The 13,860-nt window shown below is 36.9% G+C and overlaps 1 protein-coding gene across 6 annotated transcripts in view; it reads left to right on the top strand.

The window, feature by feature from the left end:
* The window catches only part of ATRX (ATRX chromatin remodeler), an 88,467-nt gene that overhangs the window by 12,285 nt on the left and 62,322 nt on the right, over nucleotides 1–13,860 (top strand). For 4 of the 6 annotated variants that reach the window (XM_064463393.1, XM_064463394.1, XM_064463397.1 and 1 more), the window contains 6 exons: nucleotides 3,022–3,077; nucleotides 4,581–4,633; nucleotides 6,227–6,351; nucleotides 7,648–7,767; nucleotides 11,422–11,531; nucleotides 13,626–13,693. In XM_064463393.1, the coding sequence (XP_064319463.1) occupies nucleotides 3,022–3,077; nucleotides 4,581–4,633; nucleotides 6,227–6,351; nucleotides 7,648–7,767; nucleotides 11,422–11,531; nucleotides 13,626–13,693 (532 nt within the window). Of the gene's footprint in view, nucleotides 1–3,021; nucleotides 3,078–4,580; nucleotides 4,634–6,226; nucleotides 6,352–7,645; nucleotides 7,768–11,421; nucleotides 11,532–13,625; nucleotides 13,694–13,860 lie in introns of those variants that run through there. The other 2 variants (XM_064463396.1, XM_064463398.1) reach the window with 2 other exon arrangements.

Below are 13,860 nucleotides of genomic sequence, written 5' to 3' on the forward strand. Positions count from 1 at the left end.
AATAAATGTACAATAGGCCTTTGATACAATATTTCTTTAAGTTCTGAATCTTTTCTAAATGTGGGGGAAAAAAAAGCTAATCCTACTGGTAATTTACCTCCTATGAAACATGAGATGGCGAACATGCATGTATTTCCTGTGGTAGGGGTTCCTTGTTCAGTTTTCCTGAATATGTAAATGCAGTATCTTGTTTTTTATGCTGAAGTAAAGCTTTTGCAGTCCTTGTAGTTGTGGAAGAAGTTTTGGAGGTTATGCTTTCATAATTATTTGAAAAAGTTTTCTACATGTGATCTGGAAACATTTGGAAACAAAATAATACTTCTGAAAAACCTTGAGTCCTACACTAGGTCAAATTTGGTATTAGAAATTTTTACTTAAAAGTTAGAAATAGGTAATGAATTTTAAACACTGTTTTGATTACAGTCATAAAAAGTGAAATTATTTCATAACAGTACTGAATAAAACTTATTTCCAAATTTAAGTAGGTTTAAGTATGTTTCCTAATTTAACTACGACTGGATACAGGTACAAAACCTTTCAGTACCTATTGTTTAAGGAGCTAAAAGGTGTATTGAAGTGGTAGAGTACGGGAGAATGAGAGTGTGTTGGCTGTCTTATGGAGTTTATTTGCAAACTCCTGTGTTTCTAAGTAATAAACTGTGTGTAGTTACCATCTTTCAATTTTTTGTCTCGAGAGAGAGTCTGCTGCCATGTGGTGCTAATCTTGTGTCAGCATCAAACTGAACTGTTAACATAGGAAAAAGAAATTATGCATGTGATACTTCAGCAAAATTATAACCTAAACTGTGATGTTAGATGCATCTCAAAGTGAAATTTTGCTGAGGAGCATACTGGGAAAAGAAATCTTTTCCCTTTATCCTGTGTAGTTACAAAGTAGAATTTGGCTCCTTGCTTTAAAATACAGATGTACTTTGAAACAGGTGTACACTTATTAATTAATAGCAGGCATGTTTCAGTGTTGTTTTGAGATATCTGATTTTATTTCTTAAAAAAGAACATACTGAAGTTGAAAAGTCAAGAATTAAACACTTAAATATTAGGAAATGTCAGAAGTAACCACAGAAATTTACTTCCCCTCCTAACTTTCTGTGCATAATGATAGTGTCTTTAGCAACTGTGTTTATTTTTTTTAAACTACAGGGTGCTCATTCAGTGTGCAAGTGATAGACACGACTGGGGCCAAATGAGGTTTATACAGTAATGGAACTCGTTTTGTTCCAGCATTTGGATGATATGTGAACTACTATATAGAGCATTGTGAGGAGGGAGATGATGATGAAGGTGGTTAAGTGTGGCTCAAAAGAGTTGGAACATGTCCCTGCCACATGTACAGGGCAATTAAAATAAGAAGTTGCTCGCTGAGCTCTTCCATCTTGTGCTCTGCTGTGGAGCTGAACTGCACTGTAATGCTTATTTGCTAGGAATGATAAGTAAAGTGAAATTGCACTGGAAACTTTTATTCTGGCTTTTCTTAGTTTTCTGAGTACTTGATTTTACAGACTTAATAATGCTTGTTTATCCTGTCTGCATCCAAACTGGATGTCTCCCTCCTCCACATTGTGTGGGTGCCAGCAGGAGAATCCCTGAGAGTGTAGGGAAGACTGACTTTCCTGCTCTTGTTTCAAGTGACCAGCCCCTGCCCTGGAGCAGCAGTCACGGGAAATCCTGGGCTCTCATAGCCCTGAAGTGGATGGAGCATGTGTGGTTGGGTCAGCATGAGGGGCTGAGAGGGGACACAGCATGCTCCGTTGTTCTGTGGGGTTGGCACACGTATAGTCTCGTCACACGTAGAAACTGACTGTGGAGCATGTTCAGTTGCTTTTGGGAGCAGCGCCCGTGCAGTCTGGTTAGCAGTCTGAATGCAGAATCTACAGAGATTGTAGCTACCAGAAGCAAAGAAATCTTTACTGAGCATGTAAACTGGTATTTTCCATGGATTTATCACTTGGACAAAATTGGTCGAGAGTAGAAGGTGGGCAGAAGAGAAGAAATCTCACCCTTCTTCCAAATTTCAGGTTCAGAGAAGAAATTTCAGGTACTTAAAACGGCCAAAAACTTTGCTTCCATTTTTTATTTCCCCACCTTCGCTTCACATGCAGAAAAGGCTGGATAATTTTGGCTAAAATTTACCCAGACAGTTCAGCCTAGGTCAAATACCCAGCATCAGATTTTCTAATTGAAGTGATTTCATTTTTTTAAAGTGTAAAAGAAAACCGGGTTTTTTTTTCTCCCAAAACTGAAGTATAAGGATACAGTAGGTTGCAGTGCTAGCAGTCTTATGTTAAAATCACAAATGGTCATGATATGTACCCTGTAATTATACTGCCACTTTACTTGCATGTTCCTTAGTAGTGCATCTATTAAAATACTGCTATTACTCAGCCTTTTGCGCAACTTCATACAAGTATCAGATCACTGATACATTCACTGATACTGAATGCATACAAGTATTCAGATCACTGAATTTGAAGGTTTCCCTTGCATTACTTGGACCGGTGGATGGAATAGGTGCTAAAGGGTTGCATGTCTTTGGGCTTTATATTCCACAGTTCCCAAGCTGAGAAATGGGAATTCTCTATCATACCTTGTATCAAATCCGAGTTTTGTCTGTGGTTCCATGATCCCAGTTTTAAATTTGTGGTTTTAGTGTCAGGATATGTAAGAGAAAATACTGAAGGTAACATCTTAGAGATCAAAATAAATGCGCTAACTACATGATTGCTGCATATGCAGTTGCACTTTCATTTCTTCAGTATTTCTTCACCAGTGGGCAGGCTGTCTTCCAGCCTATCAGCGACTTAAGTGAAAGTAATTTCTAAATGATTTCTGTAAAAATTGTGCCATACAGTGGACTGTGTTTTGTTGTGCAGCAGTTTGTCTCTCAAAGTCACACTGTCATCTTTATTCAGGGTGGTGAAACAAACAATGCTATGACGTACAATGTGAAGAACTTTTATTTTTTCTTGCATTTCAGTGGATTCATTTAATTTCTCTCCATAGGTAAAAGTAGAGAACCTAAAAGTAGTCCAGTTTCAATGGAGAACAACAGAGAGGAGGTAGGAATAAAAATCCTTCTGAATTTCAGTTGCATGACTAGTGCAGAATGGCTAGTATATGAAATGCTGAGTTCGCTGTGTTGCTTTTACAATAAATATTTAAATAATATTGTCAGAACGATGCAGTAAATGCCATCGTATCTGCTGAATAGAAACAGTAGCTGTAAAATATTTTAAAATAAATTTAAAATTAAATTTTAAATTTTGAATGCTTAGTTTGATTTGGGCATATGCAAGCAATCCTGTTTTTCCCCTCCTCCTCTCCCCCCGTCCCCCTTCCTAAATTATTATAAAACACTAATTTACTTGGGCAACTTCATTGTCCTTCTGCTGCACAGTAATTCCTGGGACAGATGCCTCCAGCACAGTTTAGAGAGTTAGGTTTTACTTACCTGAGGTATGCGATTGTATGTTTATTAAGAAATGCAAAATGTTGTTGATTGATTGCAGGTTGAGTATATTTGCAAAGTGAGTTTTTATTTTTAAAGTTATTTGTTTAATGTTCTCTTATCCTTATTCTGTTCTTTGGCTTATGTGTAAACAGGCTTTTATTTTTGGTTTAAAAGAATAAGTCTCTACCTTGTACTTACATCTTGTTACTCAGATAACAGTAGGTACTTAGTTGCCCTTTAGGGAAGCGTTTCCTTTTCTAAAAAAAGAAAAAAAGATGTAGATACAGGACCTTTATTAAACATGAACAAATTTCTCCTACATAGTGTGTTATAGACATCAAAGGCATTTTTCATGTAGGATGTTTTATTAATATCTACTGTCCTGTTGGAAATGTTCCGGTTGACAGTATGTTAATATGTAGAGAAAGCACAAGGTGCTGTGAGGAATCCGGGTGAACTGTGAAAAAGTAAAAATGCTCAGCAGTGTGGAGGCAGGTGGGCAGGTGTGAGTTAGGCCATTCTTCCGTGCGCTAATCGTGCAAGTTAACGATGCAGCAAAGGTACGCAGAGCAGGAGACCCCAGCGCTGCTCGTGATTAGGACCGACCAGTGATCAGGAGCCATTCTCAGTCCCTTCTCTGGAAAGCTGAGAGAACTTTGGGCAGGTAGCGCAAGTTGAGAACCGCGAAGAGAAGATTTCCGCAATTTCATGAAGACTTAGTGCTTGAGATACGAGCACTGTTTCTCTCTGAATGTCTCAACTTGTAACAGTGCCCTCTCTTAATTTCTTTTAAGATATATGCCTAAGGAGGTTAGTGAGCATTGGTGACTTTGCTTAGAGTTTGGAGACACCTAATTTTAAATTTGTTTTTAAAAGAATAATGGCTTCTTGGAGTCCTACTACTGATCTGAAACTTCATAGATTTAGTTGAACTGAACGGACACGACTATTGAAATTGTCTGTTGCTTTTTGTTAATGCTATTCCTGCTGTTTTTCTTGTAAGAGCGCTGGTGACTTCTGAGGTGTGTTGTAGTTAATGTGAGACACTGGTTTTGTTGACAGGTCACTTGGTCACAAATGTGCTGACTTTTTAATTTTTTCTTGTTTTTAGGGCAGTAGTTCTTCAGAAAGAACCAAATCCTTAGGATCATCACGTTCAAAAAGGTTGGTTTGGAAAATAAAAACAAACACCTTACTTTTTGGCATGTGAAACTGTAGAAAAGTCCATGCATTATGCCAGATACTTTTAGCATACACCACTATAAATCTGTTAAGTTAGCAGAGTGCACTTAAAATGGAAACGATCTTTCAGGGTCAAAGGTTAAGATCCTAAAGCTTGATTTTTATTAACAAAGACAACAAGATGATTCTGTATTTTCAGGACAAAGGTGTCTGTACAATTGTTCCTTCACTCTTACTGTTTCTACGTGCAGGGTTCTTCAAAAAATGTAAATTGCATCATATGGAAAAAAGGCTTTATGTACCTTACTGTTGGGGTATTAAGTTGTCCTGCGCAGAAACTGCCATTTGCTGTATCTCTGCTCAATCCTTTTTTGCTCTTAGATTTAAAAAAAAATTGAAGTATGGAGTTAACTGTTTTATCAACCAGTTTGAACCTACAGGAGACAAATTTATTTGTGACCTAAGTAACAGCAGACTTATATTCAAGTTATGACCTTCATGATTTTTTTTTTAATTCTAGTATGCTGTATAGCTAGGTGATGTCTTCTAAATGCACGATTTCAATAGGTGCTGCCGTACTGCTCTTTAACGGTGTTGTATATCTCTTTTTACTCTCCTTTTTGTCCAAGTTTGTTTATTTTATCATGTCTGCTGGAATTAAATAATATTCTTCATTTTCCCTCTTCTGTTTGTCTTGATTCCATATTTGCAAGGGTGGTTTTATACCCAGCTTTAATTTTTCCCTCATCTTCTGAATCCAGTGCCCTGCTGAACTCTTCTTCATTGATATCATTTAATAGTCTTGGTTTTTTGCTTCCTGTCTATCACTAAAGGTATTTTCACTCATACATTTATTGTACTAAGCCTGATACTGACAAAGACACTATCCTGCAGTAGTTCATGTATTACCTTCAGACTAGTGAAAATTATACTCAACATTCTTTTTTTTTCTCTCATTCATTTTTTCTCCCTGCGCTGACATAGTAAATGAATTCATTTTAATGGATTCAGTTCTAAATTATGTTTGTGTGAAATTCTGGCAACTGGTCTTTTTATTCAAGTCAGGTTTTTCATTTCTTTCTGCACTTTATTTCCTTGCAAGCGTCTTTTCTGCCAAGCTGCTTTTTGTCATTTGCTAGCATGTGTGTGTTCTCTTTGTGCTGCCTGTTAAACTTGAAAAGATGTGTAAAATTTCTGAGCAGACAATTGCTTGTGTTTCATTCAGGCTTTTTTCCTCAAAGCGTGACTTTCCTGCATACCTTCTTAAAAACACATCAAACCTTGATTTTACAAAAAAAAATACAGCAAGCATGTGAAACAAAAATACCTTATTAGTACATCTTTTTTATTTCATGTAGGATGGGAGAATTCCTATTCCTGACAAGAAAATTAGCCTACAGCTTGCTTATTGTAATAACTCAGGGCACCCCTCCTCATAATGTCTTAAATGAATTTAAAGAGCATAGGTTTCCCCAGTTAGTATGGAGTTTTGCTTGCAAAGCGCCAGGCTTACCTCTATTACAGTATGTAATATTTGTCACGGTATGTTTTTTTTGTTTTTTTCTGTCTATGCAGGAAACCCACAGTTGTAACAAAATATGTTGGATCAGATGATGAACAGGTCTTAGATGAAACCGTAAATGAAGATATTTCAAATGAAAACTCAGAAAACGACGTTGATATGAAAAGCTTGCCTAAAGGTAGTTCATGTCTGTCTTTGTTTCTGAATTCAGCAAATTAGCCAAGATTATGATGCAGCATAAATAATTAATTAGAATGCACATGTGTTAGTGAAGTGCCTGTCTTAGGTCATGTTGGCTTTTATATTTGGACGTGTGTGCTTGTGCACAGCACACGTGCACCCCAAGTGCACGCGCATTTAAAAGAGGAAGCCAAGCACCTTTTGTTTTGAACCCAGCATACTTTAATCTCTGGATACACCAGGATGTGCTGGTGGCTTAATTTCAAATGTCTATTGACATCTGTATAGAACTGACATGGAACGGGAAATAATTTATTTCTATTCTCTGTCACTTGCAAGTCTTATTTGTTTTACTCTTCTGTGTTTGAGGTTATTAACAATTAGATCAACAAAAGGAAAACTAAATCTTGGGGGAAAGTGTCATTTCTGGATCTGTTTTTAAACACCCTCTTAAAACAGTTAATACTATAAGCCTACATCCCACTCTTAACTCTAGTGAGAGTTTGATTAATCTCTTCCATTTCTTACCTGTGAAAGTTACAGGAAAAACTGGAGAGACTGCTACTTTTTACTGCGTGATTAGCAGCATCTAAAGCACTGGCTTTAAAATAATTTTTTCAGAATTATAGATTATTTCCAGTGTCTTCACAACAAAAGTATTAAAACTAAGCTTTTAAGTAGGAAAGATGGTTTTAAATTTACATACTTTTGATAAATACTCTTCTCTGTTTAAATAAAAAAGTGAATTTCTGAATTTTATTAAAGGCAAAATAGTTTTATTCTGTTGCTTTTTCATTTATTTCAAGTTGAAATAAATGAAAAATATGGAAACTGGATAGAAGGGGGAAAAGAGAGAGGAAAGAGTAGTTACTCTAATGCTTTTCATATCTTTACATGACATAACCAAAGTTCTTTATTTGGTAGCGTTGCACTGCAAATTCCTGTACTACGCACACCCAGTGGTTCTACAGTCCTGTTCTGCACATGCCCCTTCAGGGCAGAGAGAGCAGAATTTGCTCCTTACAGCCCATTCAGGCTTTGGCTTTTGTCGTCCAGCTGCAAAACAGATGTAGTTTGAAGTGTGTGGTGGGGGTTTTTTTGTTTGTTTTTGGTTTGTTCTTTTTTTTTTTTTACTGTGAACATCTGTGCATTCAAAACTTTGTTGAGTTTTAGTCAACAAATTGCACTTTTTTGGTTTTTTTTTAAGGTACTATGTTGACTTTTATTTAAACAGGACTTTTGCACTTCATTTGAATGTGTAATGGTTTCCAATTTCTAAATAAAATTATTCTAGGTACAGTGGTTGTACAGCCTGAGCCAGTGCTGAATGAAGACAAAGATGATTTTAAAGGGCCTGAATTTAGAAGCAGAAATGCCGTTAAAATGAAACCTGAAGCTCCCAAAAAGCGTGGAGGTAAATACAATTTAAAACATTTATTAAAATGGGTTTAAATTGTTGCTTATGACCACATTTGGTACATCTAAAAATTGTTCATATTTCTAATAAATTATCCTAAAAATACCTCCACTCTTCTGGCTTTTTGTTCATTAAGGATTCTAGCTGGCTGAAATTAGCCTCCATTGCTGCCCCTGCAATGCAGCAGTGAAAGCTAAGATTAGTTCTCATTAAACTTATTTTCAGTAGCTATAGGATGCATCATTAGGTACTCCATATGGACCCTTCTTGCTTTGTATTCGGAACAGTTGCTTGGTTGCAATCAGGTGTTACAGGTATTCCTTTTTTAAGGAATTATATTGGAACACCATTGATACAGGAACGTTCACTGACTCACCCAGAAAGCAACCGTATTTGCGCAGGGACATGTACAGGCATAGTATCAATCAGTGAGCTAACAAGGTACCTAAAACCCCTAACAAGTCAAAGACCTTTTTTTTGTGAGCCCTTCTAAAGTTGTCTTTGAAAAGCTGCTGTGACAGCTGGTTTTCCACAGCTGCTGCTAAAACTGAGGAGAAGTTGGGTAGATAATGGTGATGAGAGAAATTAATATCTCTCTTTTTTTTTTTTTTTCCCCCAAAAGTAAAGGAGAGGGAGGATTACGTATAAAGTCGCCAATAAGAAGGCAGATATTTTTGTTAAAACTACTAGCAATATCTTAGTTCACACACCTACAGCAGTACCCAGAATATTCAGACAAACAGCTCTTGTACACGCTATTCATTCTTCCCATTGTATAGTTTCAGATACTTGCTCTCTTCTAAAGTGTTATTAGAATTTAATAAATGATATTTCTCCATCTCTGGTTGAAGAGGAGTAAAATGTGACTGTGTGGAAATGTGCCTGTGCATACGTATGGGCTCATGCATGATTTTAATCACATTTTGAGCATTGATGTTTTCTCTAAATTATTGATCTTTGAAAGTCAGTTCCGTTCCATTCATGCAAGATGCCGTGTTCAGCATATTGGAATGCTTTTTCCATTTGTGTTTATAACAATTTTACAAGAGGTCCAACATAAATCTTCAGGGCTATAGTGTTAAAAAGATAGGACTCTTCTGCTTGAGCTTTGTGGCCTGGGCCTGCAACCCCAGGACGATTCATAGGACTTGCTCTTCCAGCTTCTTTTTTTCCATCCCTAGAGAATATGTAGGCTTTCTTTGTCTGTCTGGACTGGTTACTCATTTACTGGTGCCTGACATGAGGCAGTAGTTTTGGAAGGGACATCAAGAGTTTGTTTAAGCCGTACCTTTATCCAGGGCAAGCTCAGCTATATCTGTGTTACTACTGATAATCTTTGACTTGGTTTTAAAGCTATGCAGTGTATGTGTTAAGCTCCTGTCAGCTTTCAGGGAAGTGGAACGGGTACTGTCTGCTCCTGTGTTGTCCTGATTTCCAGACCAGGAAAGGTAGCCAGGCGAGGTGCATGACTGCAGTCTACCTGAAGAGCAGCTGGATTAGGAATGTATCGAACCAGTTTTATTTTGTGACATGCACAGAAGAGGTAGCGCAGGTCCATTTATTCTACACCTGCATGCGGCAAGTCTAGTGATGTGAAGTGGCACTTACGTTTCTCTTGCTGCTAGAATGAGGTGCCTAGCCTCTGCAGATAGAAAGTTAAGCGTTACTGGTTTAAGCAGGTAAGCGTGTAGTCGCAACTACTCGAGATCCTGAGTTCTGTGCACAGTGCAAGTAAATATTAACAAATAAAAAAATGCCAGTCTGGCTTTTTCTTTGCAGAGTGCATCTTCGCGTTTTTATTAGGAGTTGTATGTCCAGTTTGTATTAGAAACAGTAGTAGTAATAGAACTCCTGCCTTTCTAGCATCCAGATGCTCTTATCCAAGACTCTGTCAGTCCTTATTTTCAAGTTTTGTGTCTGCAGAATGGTTATGGTTGTATTTTTGCTAATAAACTCTTTGTTATGAATGTTTCTTACGTATTTTCTCAGTATTAATGAATTAGTGGTGGTTTTTTAATTTCTTTGCATCGTCATAATCTATAGTAGTAACATGGTTTACAAAAGATTTGCCTTATAAATTATCCTCTCTATTTTCCGGTGCCAACTTGCAGATTTTAGGAAGGAGGCAGTAGTGCTTCCCCTTCAGGTTGCGGAAAACGGGAAAGTGGCTTGGGAGCTGATGGTGAATAGCTTGTTCTAGGTCAGTTGGCTGTTACCCTCTGTGATTCTTATGCGCATTTAAGGACTGTATTGTTTGACTAAGTCTGGGTAGGCTTCTGCTGCTTGGTATCATAGAATGGGGTAGTATTTCCCAAATAGTATGACATGAGGTATGTGTTTATTTGAGGTTTACCAGCAGCATTTGAAACAGGCATTTGAGCTGTTTTTGAGGTCAGAAGAGGTGCTTTGCAAATCCACAAGTTCTGCTTTACATGCGATCGTGCATGTGTTGAAATTGAAAACAACAAATCTTATAGTCAAAATTTCAGACCTGCTATTTTCACTAAATTGTAAGGGTGTATTAGTTGTTCTTACTGGCCTGTAAGCTGTTTGAGATTGTGCTTCAGTAGCAAATAGCTAGTAGCTTGTATTGTGTCTTGAGAATGTTCATTCGGTTCCGTAACATTGTGGTGTTGGTGCTTGGTTCTAATTCTGTGGTAGTGATTATTTTTTTAAAAATTATATATAGTCTGTACTGAAACTCTAATCATGAAGTTAACCATTTGAGTTAATTTCCATATACTACTTACTGAACAAGACAGCAAAGGACAAGTCACAGTTAAGTGATCCCATATCAAACCTCTGTCTGCTTGATCCCAAATTTGAAAGTGTATGAATTGATTGTATGAGCTTTCACAAATTATTTTCCTTTAAAAGCATCACTGCTGTTGAAAACAAAACGGTCTCATTAATTAATCGGTTTAACAGCCTGGCATGTAGCGAGCCTCTCAATGCCAAGATAAGATCACCACCTTTCAAAGTGAATTGGGGAATTTTCTTGACCAAATGTAGGTACAGCAGCAGAGTGGTACGCAAACTGTGGGAGCAATCAGCAAGGTGGTGAGAACTAGGTATTATGGCAAAATTGTAGTTTAAAAAACAAAACGAAAAAAACCCAACCAACAAACAAAAACCCCACCATCAAGAAGTGAACAAAGGTTTTTCAGGACCTATTATAAGGATTCCATGCATCTTCTGTAACGGTTTCCCATATTTTTCTTTGAGAAACTAAAACTGTATGTGAAAGAAATACTGTAATACAAACAGGAATTAAAATGGTATTTTATGAACACAGATTAAATAAGGAAGATTGTACAGAATATCAGGGCTGCTTTGAAAGAGTTTTAGTGATGACTCTTATTTAGGTGTGTTCTCATGAAGTGACCAGTTAATCCAGATTAAATCTCTCAAAGGAAAACAAATTGTATCTTGGCCCCAGGTGGAGTATAGAAATTAGAGGAAAATTCTTTGTCTTTAAATGGCGAGTGGTTATAGAAAGATTTCTCTCTTGCTGGGTGGTAAAGTAATAAAGGCATATTAAAAACCTAACAGGCCAAAATATTGTAAGAAAATGAAATAGGTATACACAGATTTTTTTAGAAAAAATAAAAATGAAAACAATTAATGTGTGGTTTATAATCCTCTCTATAGAGGAAGGACTACATGGAATTGTAAGCTGTACAGCTTGTGGGCAACAGGTGAACCATTTTCAAAAGGATTCAATCTATAGACATCCTACACTGAAAGTTCTTATTTGTAAGGTATGTGGTAAACAGTTCTACAGTTTGTACTGTTTGTTTTCGTTTGAAATGTCATATTAGTTGATTTGGGTGGGGGTTTTGTGGGAGTATTCTTTATTAGCCAATAAACTTTTCAGTCAATAACTGTTACAATTAAGGAAACTAAAAGCAGAAGACAGAAAGGCAAATACAGCTTACAAATTTATATTCCTATTTTCTTATACCCCAGTTAAACTCATTGTGGTTTCTTTGTACTTTATTTTTACAGTTTCCACGCTATAATTTTCATGAATTTTTTATGTTAAATGATCTCCTGGGAAACCATTGTATGTAAAACAACGTCAGAATAAGAAGTGGAAAAGTAGCTTCAAAGCCATCTCAGTTTTACTTGTGTACAGCTCCTGGACTGTTTTAATTTATGGCAGCTTCTGTAATGATGGTCTAGTCCATAATCCAAAACCAGCATCTGGGTCTTCAGCTATGTGGTTTCATGGTGGCTTCAGTTAAGCCCTAAGCTGCCTGGAATGGGAAGAGGTGGGGAACAGGGGAGGAAGGAAGCACCCCTACCTTCTGTTTTGGAGACCTCTTTATAATTTTCAAAAAGATATAGAGATTTCTCTCTTGCATATCTCTCTAGTTATAGAGATTGTGTATTTATAAAGATATGTCTAGAGATACACAGATCTGTGTTACAGTGCACATTTAGCATTCCCTTTCTCTTCCATCCTTCTGCTTCTCCCCGAATTCCCAGTTAATGTTATGTATTCAGTTGACAGTCTAATGTTCTGGCTCATTTCTTCTGTTCATTCTGGCTTGTTTCTTTTATAAGATACGCTTTAGAAAAATAAGCTTACAAGACAGCTGTTTTCAGTCTTTATTGGAGTCCTAACTCTTGTTCCTAGACTTAAATTCTTACCATGTAGCCGTACATGTTCTTGTGATGCATGCAAGTTATCTGGTTCATTTATGAAACTTGTGTAGGGTGTTGAGTTCAACAGCAGCTCTTAACTGTGAGCTCTGCTAGATAATTATGTCGCGTGTTGTTTCCCATAAATTTTCTGTGTCTTTACTTAATTGAATGTGGGCTTATGTAAATGTGAGAGAGAGGAATGGAAGTCCCTGATCTGATTACTCTGTCTTGCATTACTTGCTGTGCCTACTTCTCGCCTTGTTTTTCTCCTGATTAGGTAAACAGTCCCAGACTTGAGAAGCTGTTTGACTCTAAATGTTCTGTCAAGTGTCTAAACATCAGTCTTTACTGGTGTTTGTTGTTGTTGTTTGATTTTGTTTGTTTGCTTAGTTTAGTTCAGTTGAACAGGTGTATAGCTCTGTTCCAGATAAAGGGGCATCATAATTTTAAATTCAGGTGATGAAGCCTCTTCTGGATTCTGAATTCACTGATTCACTGGGTAAAAAGAGAGAATTTAGTTAGTAGCTCGTATTAATCCCTGTTCAAAGTAGAGCTTCAAGTCTGGGAGAACTTTCTTTACTAGCAACTGGGAAAAAAACATACCTTCAAAATTTGTTTTAAAGAATTCAGCAGCTGAAGCCACTGCTACTACTAGCTGAGTTGTATTATTTTTTTTTTTCTTACTATTACCAATTTTTCAATGAAAATGCTTAGCTTGCACCTGGAAATTGAGGCCTTGGATGTTAACACCAGGATAAATACTGAAGACCTTTTTATGTAAAGCCTTATGGGATTGATTGCTAACATAAGAAGCGTATGGCTGGAAATTGTAATTTATGTAGGACTAATTGTGTCAGGGAAGATGTGGTGTTGATTTACCAAGGAAAAAGGTGGAAAAAACGTAGAGATTTGAAGAGAAACATTCAGCTGATGATCTAAAACGTGTAAATATGCAGCCATCAGACAAAAGCCTATTTCATTTTCAAATAAACCTTAAGCCATCTAAATAAGAAGTCATGGTTTAGGACCTGTTGCATCTGTGGAGGATCTTTTTAGATTAACAGAAATGTAAAAGGGTTAGAATGCTTAAGACCTTGCAGCTGCGGCTTTTAATGGCTTGCTTCTAATACATGCTGAAATCATGAATTACTGAAGTTCAGTTGAGATTTAATACAAAATTCCTTGTCCTATCTCTTTATTTACAGACTTGCTACAAGTATTACATGAGCGATGACATTAGCCGTGATTCAGATGGAATGGATGAACAGTGTAGGTAAGTGTACAAAAACTGAAGTAACACCCACAGCTCTTCTGGTTTTGTTTGGTTTGGGGTTTTTTTTCTTGCAATAATGAAATTATTGACAGATAAAGACCATTACGCAAGAGCTTAATCAGCAATTGTTTCTCACCAAGAAATGCTCGATCCCAGGGTTTTTGTAA

Source organism: Phalacrocorax carbo, chromosome 11 (assembly GCF_963921805.1).
Source record: "Phalacrocorax carbo chromosome 11, bPhaCar2.1, whole genome shotgun sequence".
Lineage (NCBI taxonomy): Eukaryota > Metazoa > Chordata > Aves > Suliformes > Phalacrocoracidae > Phalacrocorax > Phalacrocorax carbo.